The sequence below is a fragment of the Chiloscyllium plagiosum genome, chromosome 12 (assembly GCF_004010195.1).
Source record: "Chiloscyllium plagiosum isolate BGI_BamShark_2017 chromosome 12, ASM401019v2, whole genome shotgun sequence".
NCBI classification, from domain to species: domain Eukaryota; kingdom Metazoa; phylum Chordata; class Chondrichthyes; order Orectolobiformes; family Hemiscylliidae; genus Chiloscyllium; species Chiloscyllium plagiosum.
The window spans coordinates 68,851,676-68,877,170 of record NC_057721.1 but is presented as its reverse complement, the minus strand read 5'-3'; the positions used below and the strand labels follow the sequence as shown (position 1 = coordinate 68,877,170).

General features: G+C 42.9%; 1 protein-coding gene across 1 annotated transcript in view; it reads right to left on the bottom strand.

The window, feature by feature from the left end:
* LOC122555392 (calmodulin regulator protein PCP4-like) overlaps positions 1-18,784 on the bottom strand; it is a 134,375-nt gene extending 115,591 nt beyond the window's left edge. Inside the window, exon 1 of the mRNA XM_043701362.1 lies at positions 18,635-18,784. Coding sequence (XP_043557297.1) covers positions 18,635-18,643 — 9 coding nt within the window. The 5' untranslated portion in view covers positions 18,644-18,784. The remainder of the gene's footprint in view (positions 1-18,634) is intronic.
* Between the last annotated feature and the right edge of the window lie 6,711 nt (positions 18,785-25,495).

Sequence of the window (25,495 nt, the reverse complement as noted above, 5' to 3'; positions counted from 1 at the left end):
CTGGATTCATTTAAGAAAGAGTTGGATAGAGCTCTCAAGGATAGTGGAATCAAAGGTTATGGAGATAAGGCAGGAACAGGATACTGATTAAGGATGATCAGCCATGATCATATTGAATGGTGGTGCAGGCTCGAAGAGCAGAATGGCCTACTCCTGCACCTTTTGTCTATTGTCTATTTATGTTGTGGTGTGGAACTGCACAGAATTATTGTATAGTTTTCAGTTATATACATTGTGTATCTTGGATTCTTTCATGTCATGGGATATCACTGTCTAGGCCAGCATTTATTGACCGTCCCTAGTTGCCAGTGAGACACTGCCTTCTTGGACCACTGCAGTCCATGCCATGTCAGTGATGCTCAGGAGGAAGGGAGAACCAGGATTTTGACCCAGCAGCAGTGGGAGAGGCAATGTATTTCCAAGTCAGGATGGTGACCATCTTGGAAGGAAATTTGTATTTATAGAGTCATAGAGTCATAGAGAGGTACAGCATGGAAATAGACCCTTCAGTCCAACTTGTCCATGCCGACTAGATATCCCAACCCAATCTAATCTCACCTGCCAGCACCCAGCCCATATCCCTTCAAACCCTTCAAATTCATATACCCATCCAGATGCTTTTTAAATGTTGCAATTGTACTCGTCTCCACCACTTCCTCTGGCAGCCCATGTACCACCCACTGCGTGAAAAGGTTGCCCCTTAGGTCTCTTTATATCTTTCCCCTCTAACCCTAAACCTGTGCCCTCGAGTTCTGGACTCTCCCACCCCAGGGAAAAGACTTTGTCTGTTTATCCTATCCATGCCCCTCATGGTTTTATAAACCTCTATAAGGTCACCCCTCAGCCTCCGATCCTCCAGGGAAAACAGCCCCAGCCTGTTCAGCCTTTCCCTATAGCTCAAATCCTCCAACCCTGGCAACATCCTTCTGAACCCTTTCAAGTTTCACAACATTATTCCGATAGGAAGGAGACCAGAATTGCACGCAATATTTCAACAGTGGCCTAACCAATGCCCTGTACAGCCGCATAATGACCTCTCAACTTCTGTACTCAATACTCTGACCAATAAAGGAAAGCATACCAAATGCTTCTTCACTATCATATCTACCTGCAACTCCACTTTCAAGGAGCTATGAACCTGAACTCCAAGGTCTCTTTGTTGAGCAACACTCCCTAGGACCTTACCATTAAGTGTATAATTCCCGCTAAGATTTGCTTTCCCAAAATGCAGCACCTCACATTTATCTGAATTAAACTCCATTTGCCCAGTGGCCCATCTGATAAGATCCCGTTGTAATCTGAGGTAACCTTCTTTGCTGTCCACTACATCTCCAGTTTTGGTGCCATCTGCAAACTTACTAAGTATACCTCCCATGCTCACATCCAATTTGATAATGTTCCCATCCTGAGTTGGAATTCTATCGCAATTCCTTCATTGTCAGTCGTCAAAATCCTAGAACTCCATCCCTCCATCTTGTCCTTCTCGATAGCAGCGGTTACAGTTTGAACGATGTTATCAAAGGAAACTTGCTGCATTTCAAAAGTTCTCCACCAAATCTCCAATCATCAAGGATCACAAGGAAACCTTAGAGAACTTTGGCCACTTCCAATATCTCAGTTCTGTTGGCCAAAGCAGTTATTTATAAAGAGATCCACCACAAACCACAATGTGCTAGTGCAGCCTTTGGCTGTCTGAGGAAAAGGGTGTTCAAGGACAACAACATCAGATCTGACATCAAGCTCATTGTTTACAGAGCTGTGGTGGCTCCTGCTCTGAGATATCTGCAGCAGACATGTCGAGGCACTAGGGGAAGTACCACTAATGCTGCCTGCATAAGATCCTGTGAAGTCATTGGGAAGAAAGATGCACCAACACCAGCATCTTCAACCAGGCCAACATCCCCAGCATTGAGACACTGACCGCCTTTCCTTGGCTACAATGGGCTGGGTCCCAGTTGGACAGAGGAAGTGTTTCAGGGATACCTTCAAGGCCTCACTGCTGAAGTGCAGCATTCCCACAGACAACTGTGAATCACTGGCCCAAGACTGTCCAAAGTGAAGGAAGAGCATCCAGGAAGGTGTCAAGGACTTTAACATTTGCTGTTCAGGAAAAAATGGCAGCCAGGCGAAAACAGCTTAAGGAGCACGCTGCCAGACCAATGCCCCACCCACCCCTTCTCACGGCGACCTTTTATCCCAAGTGTAACACAGCCTGCAGTATCCGCATCAGTCTGTATAGCCACCTACAGACTCAACCTGAGAGTGGAAGAGAGTCATTCTCATCTGTAAGGTTCCACCAACGATGATTATGCTGAATTCCTGCAGAGTATCCTGTGAATGATATCAACATCAACTGTCTACTGCTGCTACTGTGCATTAGAGAGTAAAGCTTGAAGGTGTTCGATGGATTGCTAATTAAGTGAGTTGCTTTTTCCTGGATGATACTGAGCTTACTGAGTAGTGTTGGAACTGCACTCATCCAGGCAAGTGGACACTATTCCATTACACATCTGATGTAGACAGGCTTTGGGGAGGTGAGTTTACCTGCTCTTGTAGTCACAGTATTTATATGGATAATCCAATTTCATTTCTGGACAATGGAAACCCTCAGAACATTGATAGCAATGCTAATGCAACTCACTGCCGAGGAGAGATGGTTAGGCTCTTTCTTTCCAGAGATGGTCGTTGTCTGCTGTTTGTATGTTTTCTAATTAGTGCAGCACAGTGGCTCAGTGGTTAGCACTGCTGCCTCACAATGGCCGGGGCCCATGTTCAATTCCACCCTTGAGCGACTGTGTGTACTTTCCCTGTGTCCATATGGGTTTCCTTCGGGTGCTCCGGTTTCTTCTCACAGCCCAAATTTGTGCAGGTTAGGTGGATCAGCCATGCTAAATTGTCTGTAATGTCCAAGGATGTGCAGGCTAGGTGGATTAGCCATGGGAAATTTGGTGCTACAGGGATAGGATGGGAGTGTGACTCTGGGTGGGATGATCTTTGGAGGGTCATTGTGGACTTGAAGGGCTGAATTGCCTGCTTCCATGTTATAAGGATTCTATGATCAGCACAAGCCTGGATATTATCCAGGTCCTGCTACAAATGTACACACACTTCTTCAATATCTGAGGAACCATAAATGGTGACGAACATTTTGCAATCATCAACAAACATTCCCACTTTAAACCTTATGGTGCTACGAACATCATGAATGAAGCAGTCGGGGCTGGTTGGGCCAGGGAGATGGAAGAATTGAATGCAACATAAAACTTGGGTTTACTGGTCACATTGAGGTTGTGTGAATCTTATCACCTTAAATTGCAGCATCTGTTTGAAAGAAAGAACTTGCATTTTGTGCAGATGTTCCACAGGATGCTCCAAAGTGCCTCCAGGCCAATGAAGTGTATTTGTAGCCTGATGCTTAGCAGGCACACACAGCAGTCAATTTATCCAGAGTACCGTGCTGCTGATGGCCAGGGAAATAAACGATGAGGCAAATTGTTTTGGTCATGTTAGTTGATTATTCCACAGGCAGAAGAAGTGATATTATATTTTCAGCTGGTCATTCAGTTTGGATTTATTGAGATTTGTGCAGAATGCAGGGAAATTGCAGTCCGTTCAGAACCCAAAATACAGACTTTGTCGAATTACTGTTATGACATATCAACTGAATCACAGATTTGGTCTTAAGTGCTGCAGCTGACTGCAGACTGCAACATGAAGTTTGGAAGTGAGCATTAAACTAGTATATATGTTGCTTTCTGTCTTATAGATGTTAATCTCTTTTTACAATTAGTCATATTATAATTAATTCAACAATGAGTAAGAACTACTTACAGAGTGCATTAATTGAGGTTTCGTATTGTCTACAGTTATACCAGACTCTGTTGGAGCCTCATAGGTTGTAAAGCGATCATAACAGACAGTGATGGACAGAGATATATATTCGGAACAAATTTCTAATAACTGTGCATTCATAACAAACATGGCTGGAATTTACAAGGTGAGTGAATGAAGGTCACTTCACTTAGAACAATGCGGGCTTTCAATCAACTTTTTTTTATATTCATTCAGGGGATATGGATGATATTGACCAGGCCAGCATTTTTGCCCATCTCCAGTTGCCCAGTTGAGTGTCAACCCCATTGCTGTAAGTCTGGAATCACATGTAGGCCAGACCAGGTAAGGATGGCAGTTTCCTTAAAGGACATTATTAAACCAGGTGGGTTTTTCCAACAGTTGTTTCATGGTCATCATTAGATTTTTAATTCCAGATTTTTACTGAATTCAAATTCCACCATCTGCCTTGGTGAAATTTGAGCCCAGGTCCCCAAAAGATTACCTGGGTCTCCAGATCATTAATTACAAACTGCAGATGCTGTCAATCAGAAACAAAGTTTCTCAAAAAGTTCAGTAGGTCTGACAGCATCTGTGAAGAGAAATCATAGTTAACATTTTGGGTCCAGTGACCCTCAGAAATTATGGTAGCTCAGAAAGTGTCAGTTTATATGCAGAAGATAGTGTGGAGGGATGGGGTAAACAGTAACAATAGGTGGAGATGGAGCCCAAAGAGAGAGAAGAACACTTGGACAGACAAAGGAGTCAATAAAAATCTGGCTGGGGGTATAAATAGCTGTTAGCCATTAGTGGCTAATAATAGGTAGTGCGTAATGGCAGATGATGTGATAAGGTCCGGTCTGTGTGCAGTTGGGACTAGGACATGGGAGAGCTCAGGCCCTAAAATTATTGAACTCGATATTGAGTCCGGAGGTCCCTAAGCGGAGAATGAGGTATTGTTCTTACAGATTATACTGAGCTTCACTGGAGCACTGCAGCAAGCCTGAGACAGAGATGTTGGCCAGGGAACAGGGTGGGGTGTTGTTGTGGCAGGCAACTGGAGGCTCAGGGTCATTCTTGCAGAATGTGGATGTTCTGTGAAGTGATTCAGTTTCAGAAGAGTTTCAAAAAATAAGGGCTAGTTTGTAGAAACATCTCAAAACTGCGTCACCAAATACCAAACTAATGCCAATTACAAGTTTGCTGATGACCCCACCATAATTGGTTAAATCTCAGATGGCGATGAAACAGACTACAGTTGGGAGGTGGAAAACCTGGAAAAATGGTGCACTGAGAAAACCTAGCTCTCAATGCTGGCAAAACCAAGGAACTCATTATTGACTTTTGGTGGGATGTTACTCATGTCCCCCTACACATTAACAGTGCAGAGGTGGAATGAGTGGAGAGTGTCAAGCTCCTAGGAGAGGTCATCCATAACAAGCTTTCTTGGACTCTTCATGTGGATGCACTGGGTACAAAGGCCCAACATCTCTTCTTCCTCAGGCAGCTGAGGAAATTTAGGATGATGGCGAATACCTTTGCCAACTTTTATAGGTGCGCCATCGAGAGCATTATGTCTGGATGTATCACTACCTGGTATGGCAACTGCACCATTCAAGATCGGAGACGGTTACAGAGAGTGGTGAACGCAGCCTGGACAATCACAAAGGCCAACCTCCCATCTATAGAATCCATATACCAGGCCTGCCATCAAGGAAAAGCCGCCAGCATTCTCAAAGATCCATCCCATCCCGGCAATGTTCTTCTACAACCTCTACCATCGGGGAGAAGGTAGAGGCCTAAACATGCACCAGCCAGTTTTGAAACAGTTTCTACCCGACTGTTGTTGAATACTGAATGGACTCAAACTCTTAGCATTCACCAGTACCTGTGTTTTTGTTTTGCCACTGTGTACTTATTATTTACTTATCTATGCTATTTAACTTTGTGATCTGCCTGTATTGCCCACAAGACAAAGCTTTTCACTGTGCCTCGGTACACGTGGCAATAAATTCCATTCAATTCAATTCAATTCAATTCAACCTATAATAGTTCTAGATTAATGTGGTGCTGGAAATGCACAAAAGGTCAGGCAACATCCGAGAAGCAGGAAATTCGACGTTTCGGGCAAGAGCCCTTCATAATAGACTAAATACGTTCAATGCAGGAAGGAAGTTCCCAATGGTGGGAGAGTCCAGATCCAGGGATCATAGTTTAAGGACAAGGGGTAAATTTATTTTAGGACAAGGGGTAAACTTTTTAGGACTGAGTTGAGGAGAAAGTTCTTAGCGACTGGTGAGCCTGTGGAACTCACTGACACAGAAAATGATTGAAGCCAAACCATGTGTTTTCAAGAAAGAGATAGATATCGCACTTGTGATTAAAGGGACCAAGGGATTCCTCACAAGTGTATAGAATGAGCTGCCAGAAGAGGTGGTGGAGGCTGGTATAATTGCAACATTTAAAGGGCTTCTGGATGGGACATGAATGGTAAAGGTTTAGAGGGATATGGGCCAAATACAGGCAAATGGGACTAGATTAATTTAGGATATCTAGTTGGCAAGGTCAAGTTGGACTGAAAGATCTGTTTCCATGCTGTACATCTTTCTGACTCTCTGACTGTATGATATGTGAAATTAGGGAATTGAGCCCGATGATGTGTACTCAATGAATTTTAGAAGGATGAGGGATGATCTGTTTGAAACTTATAGAATACTAAGTGGCCTGGATAGATTAGATGTGGAGAAGATGTTTCCTCTGGTTAAAGAGACTCGCACCCCAGGGCATGGCCTCAGAGTGAAGAGAGAACCACTTAGAATGGAGATGAGAAGAAATTTCTTCCGCCTGGGGTGGTGAATCGATAAAACTCATTGCCGTGGTGGGCTGTGGAGACCAAGACATTGAGTATGTTTAAGACAGAGATAAATTGATTCCTAAAGGAATCAGAGTTACGAGGAGAAGACAGGAGAATGGTGTTGAAAAACAATCAGCCATGATCAAGTGGTGGAGTCGACTCAATGGGCCAAATGACCTAATTCTGCTCCTATGTTATCTGGTCTTATGATGTTTGAGGAGTCGGATGCCCTACTGCTGCTTCTATCTTCTATGTTTACGTTTCTATGTAAATGTTAACATTTGCCATCTGTCTATCACTATGGAATGGCTGATGTCTCAGGCTGAACAGAACATTTTCAAACTTAGGGTTTTACTTGACCTTGAACTGAACTCTAAGGAAGAGAAAGTGAGGACAGCAGATGCTGGAGAGTCAGAGTCGAAAAATGTGGCACTGGAAAAGCACAGCCAGTCAGGCAGTATCCGAGAACAGGAGAGTTGATGATTCGGGCATAAGCCCTTCATCAGGAATGTACGGCACTGGAAAAGCACAGCCAGTCAGGCAGTATCCGAGGAACAGGAGAGTTGATGATTCGGGCATAAGCCCTTCATCAGGAATGTACCCTCACGTCCCTACCATCACAGAGATCATCATGTCCACATCAATCAGATCATGTGCCTCCACTATTCCATGTTCTCCTGGCGGGCCTTTCATCTTCAACCCTCCAAGAAACTGAGCTCCATCAAAAGGATTGTACTCATAATAAAACCTGTGTCAACACCCACACATTTAACACCCCCCACCATGTGCTCACTGACACCAAATGACACCTCACCCATCAATATCTCAACGTTGACATTCTCATCTTCCTATAAACCCATCTCTCCTCCTCACACCTGTAACCACCTCCAGTTGTCTCTCCCTCTCTTTCTTCAGCTTTGTGTTCATTTTTGTCTGAAATACATTCCTGTGAAGCAGACGGAATGTATTATTACAATACAGGTGCTTTATAAGTAAAAGTAGTAGTTTTTGAGCCTTTATTCACCTTACTGTTATAGTTCTATTACTACGTGATTCCTACAGTGTTAGCTTTTTCCCACACAAATGCCTCGGCATGCAGTGTTGACACTAATGTATCTCTGGCAGATTCATAGATCATTGGTCATTTGTGTAAAAATAAGACAGGCAATATTATTTCCTTTTTCATTCCATTAACTCCAATTTAACAAATAAGCACTTCAGGAGGTAAAACGGAAAGCTGATGAACCACTCACGTAGTTGGACTCATTAGGGTGCTTTAAATCAACCGTGACTTGCCCTTCACTCTCCAATTTAATACCAATGCCCAGTAAATCAAGAAAGCAATTTTTTTTCCCCTTTGAAAGATTTGGCCTGAATGAGCCTGCCAGTTAAATAAAAGATTCTGGATTCTGTGTAACTGTACATGATGTAAAGCTTCTCTATCATTTCCTTTAATTACCCTCACACCCCCGCTCAAGTCCTCCCTCCATCCTGAGGGTGTCGTTCAGATTCATATCTTGTTTGACTTCACTGTCTGCATGTGGGGAGATCAGCTTGCTCAGTGTAAACCTATCACCAAGCCTTGTACTCTTCAATTTGTTTCTCTAAGGCTGAAAGTTGTTAACTTTTATCTTCTCTCATCTTTCGAAATTCAGGACATGCTTCCCTGTAGCCCTCTGCCTCACTCTTGCTCCTCCTTTCAGTTACAACTTTAAAGTGTCTCCTTTGACCAACTGTCCTACCGTCCCTCATGTGGTTCAGTAACAAAGTTGATAACAAATTATGTGAAGTGCCTTAGGGCCTTATTCTGTAAAGGAACTATGTCTATACATTAAAACTGGTATTGCTTTATTCATCTTCCAGGAATGGACGTCAGTGTCCAATGCTGTGGGCAGGGTGTAGATCAAGTTTCTGTCTGCATGGGAAACACAGCACTCCTAATTTGATACAATATGTTCGACATTTATATAGCAACACTCACTTCATAGAAACGTGCCAATAAGGTGCTTCACAAAAGCAGTACCAGGCAAAGTGACAAACGCCACCTGAAGATAGTTGACAAAGGGGTGGTGGCACAGTGGTTAGCACATAGTGCCAGAGACCCAGGTTTGAATCCTGCCTCAGGCAACTCTCTGTGTGGAGTTTGCGAATTCGCCCTGCCCTGCAAGGGTTTCCTCCGGGTGCTCCAGTTTACTTCAACAATCCAAAGATGTACAGTTTCAGTGAATTGACCACGCTAAATTGCCCGTAGTGTTCAGGGATGTGTAGGTTAGGTGCATTGTCAGTGGTAAATGTAGAGTAATAGGGTAGGGGAATGAGTCTGGGTGGGTTACTCTCCTGAGAGTCAGTGTGAAGTTGTTGGGCCAAGTGGCCTGTTTCCACACTGTAGGGATTCCATGAACAATTCTAGGTAAATTTTAAGGAGCGTATAAAACAGGGGAGAGCGATAGAGGGGTGGAAGAGGCCTGCAGTGGAACTCCCAGAATTTAAGACCTTGGCCGTTAAAATCTTGGCCACTAATGAAAGAGCCAACACCAGGTTACGGGATGGTGTGAGTCTATATAAATAGGAAGCTCCACAAATTGCCCTGACATGTTCATTTGCATAGCTACAATGGCAACATCATGTCTCCAGATTGCAGCTGCACCAGTGCTGAGTCATCATTGAAGTGAAGCCACCAAATGAGAGGGAAAAGAAAGATCCTTCTCCGGGTTTAGTGTAACATCCTTCTGCTTGTCAGCACACACTATCTCTGCTACTGTACCCACCTCCCACCAAGGCTCAGGTTCAGCCACTCTTACTATAGCCTGCAATATCTTCCTGCACTCACTCTCCCCCCTAGCCACTAATCCTGAATGATGCCTCCTCATCCCTTTGGTACATCTCATCATTTTTCACCCCACGTGCCACAGCACTAACAGCTCGGCCACCCATCCTAACCTCACTTATTGTCCTTCTTTGTTCTTTTTGTTACAAAGAAGACAACAGTGCAGAAAAGACCTGAAATCTGTGTCCTCATCCCCAATGAGGAGAGACACCACTTCTGTGGTGGTGCTTAACCATCCATATCCCACCAAGCAAACTTCACTCATTCTTTCCACAACACTCCCAATCATTCAACACCACATCAAACCATTGACTGTGACACCTTCACTCTCCCTTTCTCTCTTCTGCCTTGCATGTTCCATTAGCCTCTCCATGAACTCTATGGAATAATGCCCAGCTGTCCCAGATGCTGAGGGGGACAAGAGAAGCCCCGAGGTGTTCATATGGAGGCGTGATATTGATATAGCACACTGCCACTTGTCAAGATGTGTGCCCCTCCTTGATGGAAGACTTCTTAGCATCAAGGTAAGTTGCCTGAGCTCATTAGCACAGTAAAGCAAGGCAGGAATGTTCCACAGAATCCCTGTGTGGAAACAAGCCATTTGGCCCAACAGGTCCACACCAACTCTCCAAAGAATGTCCCACCCAGACACACCACTCCCTACCCTATCCTTATAACCCTGCATTTCCCATGGCTAATCCACTTGACCTACACATCCCTGGACACAATGGATTCCTGAAGAAGGGCTCATGCCCAAAACGTCGATTCTTCTGCTCTTTGGATGCTGCCTGACCTGCTGTGCTTTTCCAGCAACACATTTTCAGCTCTGATCTCCAGCATCTGCAGTCCTCACTTTCTCCTACAATGGGTAATCTAGCATGGTCAATTCAACTAACCTGCATATTATGGAAGGAACCCCATACAGACATGGGAAGAATGTGAAAACTCCATGTAGACAGTCATCAATGGCTGGAAATGAACCCAGGTCCCTGGCATTGTGAGGAAACAGTGCTAGCCACTGAGCCACCATGCCACATGTTGCAAGCATGCAGGCAGGTGCTAAGTGAGAGAGAAAGTGTGATTCCTGGAGATGCAGCCTTGGTCCAATCTACGCCCTGGCTGCTTGTCCTTCTTCCAATATCCCCTTGCTGCGGCCTTTGAAAACTAATTGTTGGTGAGCCCTGTAATGTTGGTTTATGCTTCCAAAATGCATTGCCAGCAAATAGGACAAGTGTCAATGATGATGAGCAAATGCGGGATGCCAGTGTCCATGGAGGAGGAGGGTTGTGTGTTGACCATACCTGGGATGCAGTTTGGGAATAGGTTCATGGAGAGCATTTAGAGCAAACTTTGAGCTGAATCCGCCAAGTACACACCCTGGTTTCCTTTTTGAGTTTCCCTGACGACTAGTGATTGATGAGTTTTGTAAGAGAGGCTGAATATAAATGTGGCAGGTTGTGGCATTAAATACAACAAGCATTAATCGCTGTTGCTAGGCATCTCGCTGCTGCCTCTCAAGGATCTCACCGCGCTACTTGGGAAATGGTAAAGATGGAGTTGGTCCTCACCACACTGTGTCAGGGAACACCTGTCAAAACACACATCACTCAGACTCCTGTAAGATTGCGTCCTTCATTTAGGGGTGACATCCATCATTACGAAATAGCACAGTGGATCAATGGTTACCCCTGCTGATTCACAGAGCCAAGGACTCAGGTTTGATTCCACCCTCAGGCAGCTGTCTGTGTAGACTTTTCACATTCTCCATGTGGCTAAGTGGATTTCCTCCAGGTGCCCTGGCTTCCCCCCCAATGTGCAGGTTAGGCGCATTGGCCATGCTAAATTGCCCATAGTACCCAGAGGTGTGCAGGCTAGGTGGGTTAGCTTTTGGAAATGCAGTGTTACACATTAGGGGGTTGGGTCTAATGGGATGCCTTTCAGAGGATTGATGTAGACTTGATGGGCCAAATGGGCTGCTTCCACGCTGTAAGGATTCTACAATTTCTGTGATGCCTGTCATGACTTCAAGGTGCTGCCATCCTGGGAAAAATAAGAGCAAGATGCCACAAAAAGATGCACAGCAAGATGCCACAAAAAAGAAATAAATAATGGATAATTTGTTGTAGAGATGTTGGGTTGAGTGATGAGCATGAGCTCCCTTACTCATTGTCCAAATCATGATCACTGCTATCTGCCTGGGAGGATAGATAATCTCATCATTGGAAATGTAGATCCTCCAGAAGTGCAGAATGCCCTCAATACCTCACTACACTGTCAGCCCACATTCTCTGTCTAAGTCTGTAGTGTAGAACTGGAACGCTGAAGCAAAACTATTAAATCAGTTTTTCTCTTAAATGAACTGAATCAATTATCTGCTGAACGACCTCATGGGAAGTGTCAATAGCTGTGTTGTCTTCCACTGAGAACTTATGAGGGTGGAATAGAGAGAACTTCTCCAGGTCTCATTCTGACATGTGTGCAGAAGGTCCACCCATGATCCCTTCCAGCGGATGATCAAAGGACCGGATTGAATTGGGGAAGGAACATTTCACTCCAGATTTCCTGGATGCCAGCAATTCCAGCATCTACTTCCATGGCTGAATCTGCTACCTCACCTAATACCTGCAGTGAGTTCACCTTCCACCAGGAAATATCCAGACGCTGGTGCTTTCCATAGCCAAATGCACTGTATCACTGATGGTGTGGTGAGACCAGGTTGGACTAATGTTCTATGGGGAGCCACAGGAATGTCACTAAATTATTTTAAGAGAATTATTTTAAACACTCCAACTCATGTGATATATACTACTGCCTTAAACAACTTCTTATACACCAAAACATTACTTGGAGGGGTGGGGGTCAGACAAGCACTAGACTGGGGATGGTGGAATTATAAATATTACTGGGCTTGGGAGGACTGTAATAAAATTATTGGCGGTTATAAAAACACTGGGCTGGGGCACGTTGTTATAAAATTATTGGGGATTATAAAAAGGCTGGACTTGGGGACGCTGTTATAAAATTATTGGGGATTATAAAAACACTGGGCTGGGAGACGTTGCTATAAAATTATTAGGGGTTATAAAAAGGCTGGGCTTGGGGACGTTATTCTAAAATTATTTGGGGTTATAAAAAGGCTGGGCTGGGGGATGTTGTTATACAATTATTAGGGGTTATAAAAATGCTGGGCTGGGGGACGTTGTTATAAAATTATTGGGGGTTATAAAAACACTGGACTGGGGGACATTGTTATAAAATGATTGGTTGTTATAAAAACGCTAGGCTGGGGGGTGTTGTTATAAAATTATTAGAGGTTATAAAAACGCTGAGCTGGGGGAGTGTTGTTATAAAATTATTAGGGGTTATAAAAATGCTGGGCTGGGGGACGTTGTTATAAAATTATTAAAGGTTATAAAAATGCTGAGCTGGGGGTCATTGTTATAAAATTATTAAGGGTTATAAAAATGCTGAGCTGGGGGTCGTTGTTATAAAATTATTAGGGGTTATAAAAATGCTGGGCTGGGGACGTTGTTATAAAATTATTAAGAGTTATAAAAATGCTGAACTGGGGACGTTGTTATAAAATTATTGGGGGTTATAAAAACGCTGGGCTGGGGCACGTTGTTATAAAATTATTGGGGGTTATAAAAACAGTTGTGAATCAGCTGGGAAGAAAGACGCAGCAGCACCTGGGTCCTCGACCAGGCCATTATCCCCAGCATTGAGGCACTGACCATTATTAATCGGCTGTGATGGGCTGGGCATGTCATCCACATGACTAAGAGACTCCCCAGGCAGGTGCTGTACTCCCAGCTTTGAAACAGCAGGCATGGCCCAGGTGAACAGAGGAAGTGCTTCAGGGATACCCTCAGGGCCTCACTGGTAAAACACTGCATTCCCACAGACACCTGGGAACCACTGACCCAACATCGTCCAAAATGGAGGAGGAGCATCCAGGAAGGCATTGAGGTCCTCGAGACTTGCCGTCAGGAAAAAAATGGAAGCCAGGCGAGCACAGTGAAAGGGCCGCGCTGCCACACACCAATGCCCCCACCCATTTCCGTGATCACATCCCAAGTGTAATAGAGCCTGTGGGAGTCGCATCAATCTGTACAGCCAGCTGCAGACTCACCCTGAGAATGGAAGAGTGTCTACCTCATCTGCAAGGGACCGCCGATGAACAAATGAATGAATAAACCAAACCCTGACGCAGAATCTAGAATGGCATGAGCTATCAGAGCTGAACAGCAACCAACCATACTGAGTAAGATCAACGTGAATAACATAGCAGTATATTTCATGAATTATTTAGTGGTCTTTTATCAAAGTGTCTCATACATTTTCTGTACATTTTATACAGTGACTGGCCCTTATTTTCTTTTGAGTGATAAACTCGTAATAAAAGGAGTGCCCATCATCTTATCCCTTCAGGTTTGTAATCAAAAATAGTATCGCAATATTACTACATAATATTCCATTTCTTCCAGTTTTCGCTACTGTGTATTCCTGTCCAACATGGGTAACCTTTCTCCACCAACATCAATGCCATCCACATGGTCTAACCTTTCCGATACCAGGAATTGCAATGAGCTTGTTGGGTGACGCCCATTCTCCAGTATCAAGTGCTAACTTTTCACATATGCATCCAGACAATGGGGCTTGAAGAATCGACAGTCGTTGTGAATGGGTAGAGGGACACCATTCATTCATAACCTCTACTATGGGAGCAGAGATGGGATTGGGAGGATATCAGCTCCAGAATCCAGAATAGTGCAGGTGCTGCTGTGCCCAACACATTACACTCTTTGGGAAAAACAAAGCGCTTGGCCCGAACCACGGCAGAAGTCCCATCACCACCAAAGCAAATGTGGATTGCTCCTGGGTATGGACTCCTCACTGCTGCCTGTTCTGTCTCTGAGGGCAACCCCAATGTGTCAACATTGTCTCAAGTATCAGAAATTCTAGTGGGTTTAGTAATCCCATGTGTAGGGGAAAAAAAGCCTTGTACTGCTCTCATAGCCTACGTCACCTTGTGGTGGCAGGGTGGCATTGCAGTCTATGAGACCACCATGGTGACATGGTAGCTCATTGGTTAGCAATATTGCCTCACCAGCACCAGAGACTTGGGTTTGATTCCACCCTCAGGTGACTGTGCAAACTTCAAACAGACATTCTGCCCAATTCTGCGTGGGTTTCCTCTGGGGACTCAAGTTTCTTCCCACAGTTCCAAAGATGTGCAGGCTAGGTGGATTGGCCACAAGAAATGTAGAATTGCAGAGATAGGGTAGGGGCTGAGCTGCTCTTCAGAGGGTCAGTGTGGACTTGATGGACCATGCTTCCACACTGTAGGAATTCAATGATTAAGTATCGGAAGCCACTTCAACTGTAGGAGGCATCACAGCTGATGCCTTTCATGCATGTGTACTTTCTAGTCAAGCTGATCACATTAGAAGCAGGAGAGGGCAATGCAGATGGATTTGTACCTGAGATCAGTGAGGATGACTCAATCCAGCACATCTTGCAGCCTGTCAGTTGGATGCGTGGGGAGGGCAATAGGCCCTCTGATTATCTCGGTCGCTGAAAAAACTCCCAAGATTAAAATGCTTGACTAATTTATCCTTTAAAGCGCCAAGTTTGAGGTCAGCCTCAGGGCCCATAAATCCACTTTTTGTTATTAATGTCATCCCTCTGAAACCATCATTTGATTTTTGGCTTCCTCTTATCATTCCCTGAATCCATTGTTTTTGCCTTCTAGCTTCCTTCCCTTTCTGTTATTTCCCTCACTACAATAATTAAGCAATGATTTTTCTGATGTCCTGCGGTGTCCACAACAACTGAAATATTTACAGGTTATAAATCTTTAATTTCTATGACCATCTGTTGGACTGGCTCTGAATGGTTGCTGTATCTCTCACTGCTTTGTGTGTGCACTGGTTTGCTGTAACATTAAAGGTCACTGCAGCACCCTTATATCCTTTCCTCTCCCTTTCTCTTCTCTCCTATCCTCGTTTCCTTCTCCACTCCTTCTGTCTCACCCCTCTCCTCTGTCACCTCATTTATTTTTCCTCTTTCCCTTCTTCTCCTTGCGCTCCACTCCCTTCACCTTTGCTTTGTCCCTTCTCCTCTCTTCCTTGTATTCAAAGTTGCTGACTCATTCTCATCCTCATTCAAGAAGATAAACTTTTTGTGTTAAATCTGGGCAGAGTGAGCTGTCCGAGGATTTCATTGTGGAAGTTTGGACCTTCCACTCATTTGTTTGTCACTGGTTAATTTACTGAAGCAGGACAAACCCGTGATTAATTTTGATTTTTGTTTCTCTTTCTGACATCCATTGGAGAAACTAGAAACGAACAAAAAATTTCTGAGAGATTTATTTTCCGGGATTTGCATGGCTCTTCCCCAGAATTTAATTGGAAGAAACCAGGCAAAACCTTGCCTTCATCTTCAACCCTTTACGTAGTTGTAGATGTATAAGCAAATGAAAGGAGAATAAATCATAGTGCAAGCAACATCTACACATAAGAACAGCTTTATCCCCGCTGTTATCAGACTTATGAATGGACCTCTCATATAATAAAGTTGATCTTTCTCTGCATCTTCTCTCTAGCTGTAATACTAGAATCTGTGTTCTGTTCTATTACTGTGATGTACTTATTTAAGATATGATTTATTTGGTTAGCACGCAAAACAATATATTTCACTGTAACTTAGTACATGTGACAATAATAAATCAGATTAACTCTGGTTTGTTATATATCTCTGATTTCCATTATTCCCACAATTAATGACCATGCCTTTGGCTACCTAGGCTCTAATCTCTGGAAATACCACTCTCCACCTCTCTCTCAGTGGCCTTTTGAAATCTACCTTTTTGCCTGAGCCTTTGCTCACCTGTCTAGATATCTCCTCGTGTGTTAAGTCTTGTCTGGTTAATGCGCCAATGAAATGCTTTGCTATCTATTCTACTGTGTAAAAAGTGCTGCATAACTGCAAGTTGTTATGATCAATCTGCCCCATCCACACTGCATCTTCCCTCATCTGCACCAAACAATCATATAATGCCCTCCCCCACCAGAAACACCACAACCTCCACTGCCCCAGTCACCCAATTTCGATCTCAGATAGGCAGAACAAAAAGTTCAGGATAATTTGAGAACCTTCGTGTCAATAATGAGGAAAGGTGTGCTTTAAGTGTGAGTTTTTGTGAACGTGGATTGCCCTTTCTCTAGCTTACATCATGACTTGACAGCAGCTGACACAAGGTGAGATTACCATGAACATCTTGTGAACATTGCCGTTCACACAGATTGACTTGAATTAGATGGATGGTGTAAAAAAAGGAAAGCTTCTGACAATGTAGGCTGTAACAATCTATTATTCATTACAGATAACCCAGTAAAACATTAGCTCTATTGTCCCATCTCAAACATAACCTGTCATTAGATGGAGTGAACAATCTACCACATCAGCTAGAGAAATGTAAGTTAAAAATTAAAGTTACTTCTTTCTTTCAGAAAAAGAGTCAAATAGCAAACTGTCTTTCTTTCACCAGCAGCACTCTACAGCAGCTGGAGTTCTTATGCTCACTTCAGCAGACTTCTTGAAACATAAATGAAACAGGAGAGGGGGATTTAATTGTAAGAATATTATTGCTTAAATTGTAAAGACTTAAATTTCTGGAAAACTTCCAACATCTGATAGTTCACTGGATCTTTCATAAAGAACTTAACATGCAATTCAACAGCACTTTCCCAACCCAAAACCACTTCCATCTAGCAGGACAGGTGCAGCAGATACCTAGGAAAGCCATCAGCTGCAAGTTTGCCTCCAAACCATTCACAACCTTGATTTAGAAATATATAGCCATCCTTATAATGTCACTGGGTCAAAATCCTGTGGGTGTCAGATGGGCATGGACTGCAGCGGTTCAAGAAGGCAGCTCACCATCACCTTCTCAAGGGCAATGAGGGGATGGGCAATTAATTCACTCCAGCCAATGACGGCCTACATCCCATGAATGAATAAAAATAAATTGCTATGCATTGTACACACATGTAACTCTCGTTTTTTTCAGTCACGTACTGCTATTTTTGATTATTTTTACGATTTTAAAGCCTGTGTTTTTCTGCCCGTACTTTTGCCCTCATGCTGCTTTGAATTTATGTTGTTTACTGTATCCATGTTTGTTTTCACTCTTCTTTTGAACTGTTAATTTGTATTTATCTATGTTCACTGCTTTCATTTTGCTTCATTGTATCACCTCTATCAGAGATTTTCTTTGCACTTGCAGTCTTCAGCACTCTCCCTGTTTCTCTCTTTCATCTGTGCTACAGTTGGCTTTGCTTTGTCTTTATTGCACTCTTTTGTACATTCTGACTTTCATTCGCTCTGTGTTTCCTTTCTCCTTCTGCCATCCTGCTGTCATTATTCGCTTCATAACACTGAGGCTCTCTGCATCTGTCAAATGCCTCTTGTATCTCAGTTCTGTTTAACACTGGACCCAAGCACCCACACGGTTATAAATTAGTTTCTTTTTAATTCGTTGCATTTTATATACTTCTGTCAGTGTACACTTAAATCTCCCATTTGGAGAAAATGCAACGTAGCTGAAGAAAGCTACGTATGAGTGCACACAATTATTAATATGAAGTGTCTTACTAAAGTGAAATTCACAATAAAAATTAATATAGCATATTGAACTCATCGGAAAAAAATGAACACTTTTAAAAATTAAAGCAAACCGCAAAGTGCTGGAAATACACAACAGGTCTGTGACCATCTGATAAGAGACTAAATCAGATTATTTTATCTCAGACTATTGAGGTTGACATCTGAAACAATATCCTTTTTAAATTTTTCTTTAAGTTGTAAATGACTGACATATAGAATCCTTGGCATTCCTTTAAAGAGAACTTAAATGATCGCAGTTTTATTGAAAAGGAAACTGCATTCAGTGCAGAATAAATCAGAATAAAACACCAGCGAGTTTAAACATTATTACATAAACTGAACTTGGGACCTGGAGGAAAAGGTTTTGTCAACTAATCTGGACTAAAGGCAGAATAATTGAGCATACTTTACATGCACAATAGAATGCAGGTCATTTTACTTATAAGCCTCACCTCGCTCATGGTTAGACTGCAAATGTCTCTCTGTGGGGTTTCTGTTTGCCGCTTTCTCCCTCCAAGGTAGTTCAGGTTCACACTCTGCTAGTGTCGGGAGCTCAGCAACCAGCCCTCTGTGATGCCAAGCTCTGAAAGCAGATCCTTTTAAACTCAGGCAGAACCTAATGTCATCACTCCTTCGGGGGAGCCAATGGAAATCGCCGTTCTAAACTTCAACATCCCGAGTCTGACACACTCTCATGCCACCCAGTGTTTCAAATATTAATAGAACACTTCAAGGTACAAGCTTAAGCTTCTCGCTCTCCCACAGTAATTGTGAAAAAGAAGGCATGCCCCATCGATAATGTTTTGAAAGACCTTTTTCTTTCCCTGAAGGCTATGCTCTGACCTCTTCAGCACAGTAAACAGAAATGCTATTCAGGACGAGGAGAGCTTTGATCCTTAAACACTGTCAGCCTGAGCAATGCCCTCACTGTTTCCACATATACAAACCATATTTGTTACCAAACAGGGAAGGGAGCAGTTTGAGGTGGTTTAGTAGCTTAATTGCTCCACCCAATGCATTCCTGGTGGTGACAGACCAGGAAGATTCATCCAGTACTTTACAATTGACCATTGATACGGAGTACGATCACCTCCACAGGGTATCCAATCCAAAGTGGTACTTCTGCAATTATTCACCTTTTCATTTGATGTTAATCCTGTGAAGCAATTTAGCATGTAGTGCTAAGGCATAATACAAATGCAAATTGTTATTGTTGTACTGCCCTTTGGCCAAAGGAGTGTTCTAACTGGCCCAGATTTTCTACCCTCCATTGTTACCCAGTGACCCAGGCAGAGAGTATCAGCCAAGGATGAAGATCAGTGCCGATCCATGAGCAGTCCACCAACACTCATGTACACTTCCCCCAGATAGCAAATGAACCACTGGCTAGTGACGAGGGGCATCCTTGCAATGGTAATCTGGCAGAGTGCTCCAAAAAAGTGGGGAAAAAACACTGTCACACAGGACAGGAAAACACTGTTTAACAGGACCATTTCTCTATGAAGTAAAAATCACATCCTTTCTCGATGTCTTGAGATAAAAATGTTATAGGTTCCCTTCTCTTTCTCCTTCACTAATGTGACACTGTGTATATCCCTAAGCAAAGGCTGCTTTTTAAAATTCATTCAAAGGATGTGAGCATCGTTGACTTGGTCAGCATTTATTACCCATCTCTAATTGCCCAGAAAGCAGGTGAGAGTCTACCATGTTGCTGTGGTTGGAGGTCTGGAGTCACATGTCAGCCAGATCAGGTAAGGACAGCAATTCCCTTCCCTAAAGGATATTGGTGAACAGAACGTTCCTTCGGTGTCACTGGGTCAAAATCCTGTCACTCCCTCCCTATCACCACCATGGTAACAGTACCAACACCACATTTCCTTGGTTCTGAATGTACTTCGCCAGCTTCCCCTCAAGGGCATTGAGAGAGAGGTGGTAAATGGTGATCGTGGCAGTGACATCCCCATATCAGAACTGAACAGAAAGATTTTTACAAAAACCATTATCACTCTCACAGTGTCTTTTCCCTCCCTGTGACGGTCTCCCAGGCTTACACCCCCTGTGCAAAACTGATGCAGGCTGGGCGATGTGTGATTAGTAATATGGTGTACTATAGCGTTGGACAGGATCAATTCATCAGGCAGAATCACAAAAGTCTTACAGTGTAGATGGAGGTCATTCAATCCATCATGCCCATACCAGCTCTTCAAATGAACATCATTGCCTAATGCTTATGTCCTGCTTTATCCCCATTTACTTGCACACTATTTCCATCTAAACAACCATCCAGCTCCCTCTTGAACATATTCCTATTGAACCTGCCTCCACCACATGTCCAGACAGTGCATTCCATACAGTAATTACTCACTGGGTGAAAATGCTTTTTCTCCTTTCACTCATGCTACTTTTGTAAAGCACTTTAAATCTATGCTATATTGTTCTTGTTCCTATCAAAAGTGGGAACAGTTTCTCCCTTTCTGCTCTATTTGGCCTAATAGAAAGGTTCTATTAGCTCTTTTCTTAGTCTTCTTTCTGAGGAATAAAGTCTTAACTTCTTCAATCTATCTTCAGAATTGAAGTTTCTCATTTCTGGAGACATTCTTGTATATTGCGTCTGTCCAATACATTGACAACTTTCCTATAGAGTAGTGCCCTGAACTGTATGATATCTAACAAGCGAATTATACAAGTTCAACATCAGCTCCTTGCTCTTGTACTCTATGCCCAATTAATAAAGTTGAGGACACTGTGTGCTTTATTTGCTGCTCTCTCTGTCAACCTTGTCACCTTCAACAATCTCAGCATATATATCTCCCGCTGGTCCGGCATCCACTTTTAGAACTGTATTCTGTGCTGCATTGTATTCCCTCCTCTGCGTTGTCTTTCAAAGTTCTTCCAACCAAAATGCATCACTTAACTCTCTGAAACTCATCACCACCAGATCACCCACTCCACCAAATTGTCTGCGTCCTTTTGAGTTCTTCACTGTCCTCATCATAGTTCACAATCCTTCCAAGTTTTATGTCATCTGCAAACTTTGAAATTGTCACCTGCACACCGAGATCAAGATCATTAAAGTATGTCAAGAAAAGCAAGAGTCCTAAGGCCAAACACTTGGGAATTCCTTGACAAATCATGCTCCAGCCTAAGGAATATCCATCAACCATTACTTTCTGTTCCCTATAACTCAGCCAATTTTAGTATCCACATTGCTACTGACCCTTTTATTCTATGATATATAACTTATCTCATAAATCTGCTTTGTGGTACTATATCAAACACCTTCTGGAATTTATGTACAACACAGTGTTACACTAATCTTTGATTTGACTTATTGTTGTTATGTACCTAAATATAGTGAATAGTTTCGTTTTGCGAGCAGTACAGGCAACTCATAGCATACAAGGATATACAGATCATAAGGTGTTTAGACAGAGTGAGGCATACAAGGTTAAGGCTGCACAGGAGATGCACAAAAGCAAAATCAACATTAGTTTTGAAATTAGAGTGGTCCATCCAGCAATCTAATTGGGCCTTTCTGTTACCTCTTCAAAATAAAATCTCAACAAGTTAATAAAACATAACTTTGCCTGTCTATCTCAGCCTTTGCTATATTTAATAAGCTGAAAATGTGTTGCTGGAAAAGCGCAGCAGGTCAGGCAGCATCCAGGGAACAGGAGAATCGACGTTTCGGGCTTATGCCCGAAACGTCGATTCTCCTGTTCCCTGGATGCTGCCTGACCTGCTGCGCTTTTCCAGCAACACATTTTCAGCTCTGATCTCCAGCATCTGCAGTCCTCACTTTCTCCTGTATTTAATAACCCAGCTTGACAGTACTGTATGGTAAAGAGGTTTAAGGTCAACTTTATTGCAGATTATGATTTTTTTGTTATTCAATACAAGTTTTACCATGTCATATGGTGGGATTTGAACCCTTGTCCCCAGAACATTTTCTCGGGTTATAAATTATTAATCCATTGCCACTTTGCAACTAGCTCCCTCCCAATCTACACAATAACCTAACCTGGACCCACATTCTCATGAGCAGTAGGAGGTGGAAGTCACATGATTGTGAGTTGTCATCCTCTGCCAAGCTCCAAAACTGGGCAGAGGAATGTGCTCAGGGTATAATGCAAAGGAAATGAGTTTACTTCCTGTTAACTGTTAGAGAGGCTGCATTTATTACATGCAATGCTTGTTATATTGTTGGATGGCTGCCTGACCCCTGTTAAATGTGTTTAGATGCAACAGAGGTAAATATTGTGACTCTGGCTTTTTATCATCACTTAATAATCTATATTATATTTGGTTTTAACTCTCGTTGCATTTGTTTGTTAGTTTCTTTGCATTTTGCAGACACTTTCCTGATTCCCAATGTAAATTATTTATTTAGCTCTCTTTCTCTCGGTCTCTCATTCTTTGTTTGCATATTTATAGCATGGAACAGCTGGGAGAGTTGAACTTTATTTCAAGGGGTCCAGGGTTTCACAGACACAGGATGAACTTGATCATTCCTACTTTTTGATTTTACTGTGAACCTCACCTGATCAGGAGAGAGAGAGATCTGCCAGATGAAATCAGGCAAACTCCCCAGGAAATCAATCCTTTGCTGCATCAATTAAGATATAAAATGAGCAGCACATTGAAAAAATAAATTGGCAGAAAGGAACCCTGATGTCCTTGTTCTCAGAAATAATAAGTGCCAGCTCTAGCATCAGCAATTATAATCTTCTACGACAGCATCTTCTAAAGCCATGACCTTTCCTAGCTCGAAGGGCAAAGGCAGCAGGTGTACTAACACTTCCAGAATCCCTGTGACTGCAGGATATCTTGCTATTCCTTCATTGTCTCTGAGTTAAAGACCTGAAACTCCTTACTTTGCAAGGTAGGTGAATGGAGGGGATGGTATCACTGCAAACTGCAATTGTTCAAGAAGGTGACCTTCTCAAAAGGAACTGAGGATGATCATTCGATTCCATCTCGCTAGCGATGCTCACATCTCACAATTTAATTTTTAAGAAATGTCTTCCTCTTCTAATGAGACTTCAGTGTCATCAAAATTAAATATATGCTACGTATGTTGCAGCATGCTTAATGTAACACAATAGCTGGAGAATTCCCACATCGACTCAGAAAGTCTGTGAACAATCCAAAGTACTGATTGAAATGACAGGCAAAATGCCTCTGTGCTAAAAGGGAAGTTTGCTTTAAACTTTTAACAGAACACAGTGCACTGGAACATGTGTCAATAAAATTTTGCCTGAGAAAATCTCTCATGCATGCTTCTTTTCATTCAAGAAGATGACCTAGAACATAGAATAGGACAGCACAGGAACAGGCCCTTCAGCCCACCATGTCTGTACCAATTGTGATGCCATTCTGAACTAATCCCACAAGCTTGCACATGATCCTATTCCTCTCTTTCCCATGTCTGTCTAAATGCCTCTGAAATATTGCTATTATATCTGCTTCTACCACATCCCTGGTGGCATGTTCCAGGTACCTATCACCTTCCCTATCAAAAACTTGCCTTGCACTTTTAAAAACTCCCTTTAAACCTGCGCTGCTTAGTATTTGACAATTCCAACCTGGGAAAAAGACTCTAACTAGCCATCCTATTCATGCCTTGCATATGTTTACATAATTCTATCAGGTCGCGTGTCCCCACCCCACCAAGCCTCCAACGGTCTAGCAAAAATAATCCCAAGTTTGTCTGACCTCTCCTTATAGCTGATACACTCTGATCCAGACAACATCCTGGTAAACCTCTTTGGCACCCTCTCTAAAGCCACCACATCCCTCCTATAGTGTGAAGACCAGAACTGCACACCACACTCCAAATGTGGCCTAATTGAAGTTTTATATAGTTGCCACTTGACTTGTCAACGTTGAAACTGAATGCCCCGACCAATGAACACTGTATGCCTTCTTCATCACTTTCTCTACTTGTGTTGCCACTTTCAGGGAACTATGGATCTGCACCCCAAGATCCCTCTGTATATCAATACTCCTCAGGGTCCTGCTCTGTATAACTTTGCCATGATAAAAAAGAAGGATACATATTAATGCAGCATCTTTTTAAGATGTCCCAAAATCCTCTCATAGTGTAGTCACTGTTGTAAGTAGGAACATTAGCAGCCAGTTTACAACACTGCAAGCCTACCATTGCTGGTCATTAAATATGGTTCCGTGCGCTATACGATTGGACTTCTTGGCAACCTCAAGAAATAAAGTCTAAGCATTTTGCTCACTGTGTAGGTTCGATCTGCAATAGAGTGCATCAAAGCCATCCTGCAGAATAATTGCTATCTGGATCAAGTCATTTCTCATTATATATCACTCAAGTTCATAACGAGCCTAAGGCTATCACTTTTGGTCCTAAAACGTCTTCTGTCTACCTCAGATTTCCCCGGTAATTTGAAAAACCGGAAAAGCTAGCCGTACTGCTGTGCAGTAGCAAAATGAGCAGTGTTCATTGAGTCAAAAATAAATTATGTCCACCACACAAATGAATTTGCCAGGGTTGGAGGATTTGAGCTACAGGGAGTGACTGAATAGGCTGGGGTTGTATTCCCTGCAGGAGGCTGAGGGGTGACCTTACAGAGGTTTATAAAATTACGAGGGGCATGGATAGAGTAAATAGGCAAGGTCTTTTCCCCAGGGTTGGGGGGAGTCCAAAACTAAAGGGAATAGATTTAAGGTGAGAGGGGAAAAATTTAAAAGGGACCCAAGAGGCAACTTTTTCATGCAGAGGGTGGTGCGTGTATGGAATGAGCTGCCAGAGGAAGTGGTGGAGGCTGGTACAATTGCAACATTTAAATTCTTCATTTGTTTTCAGCAAATGGGTATATGAATAGGAGGGGTTTAGAGGGATATGGGTCAAGTGCTAGCAAATGGGACAAGATTAGGTCGGATATCTGGTCGGCATGGACGGGTTAGACTGAAGGGTCTGTTTCCCGTGCTGTACTCTATCATTCTATGAAAGTGCCAGTGGATTGTCAGCACAGACTTTTTTTAAGCGCAAGCTCTGGAGTGGGGCACAACCCTCAATCTGGGTTATTGTGAGGTAAGAACTATTGATTCCAGCTAATGTTTCACAAAAAGCAAAGTATTGTGGATGCTGGAAATCTGATATCAAAACAGAAATTGCTGGAGAAACTCAGCAGGCCTGGCAGCATTTGTGGAGAGAAAGCACAATTAACATTTCAGGCCAATGCTATTGAACTCCTACAGAGTGGAAGCAGGCCATTCAGCCTGTCAAATCCATACCAAACCTCCATCCCACCCCCCTATTCTATCCCTGTAATTCTGTATTT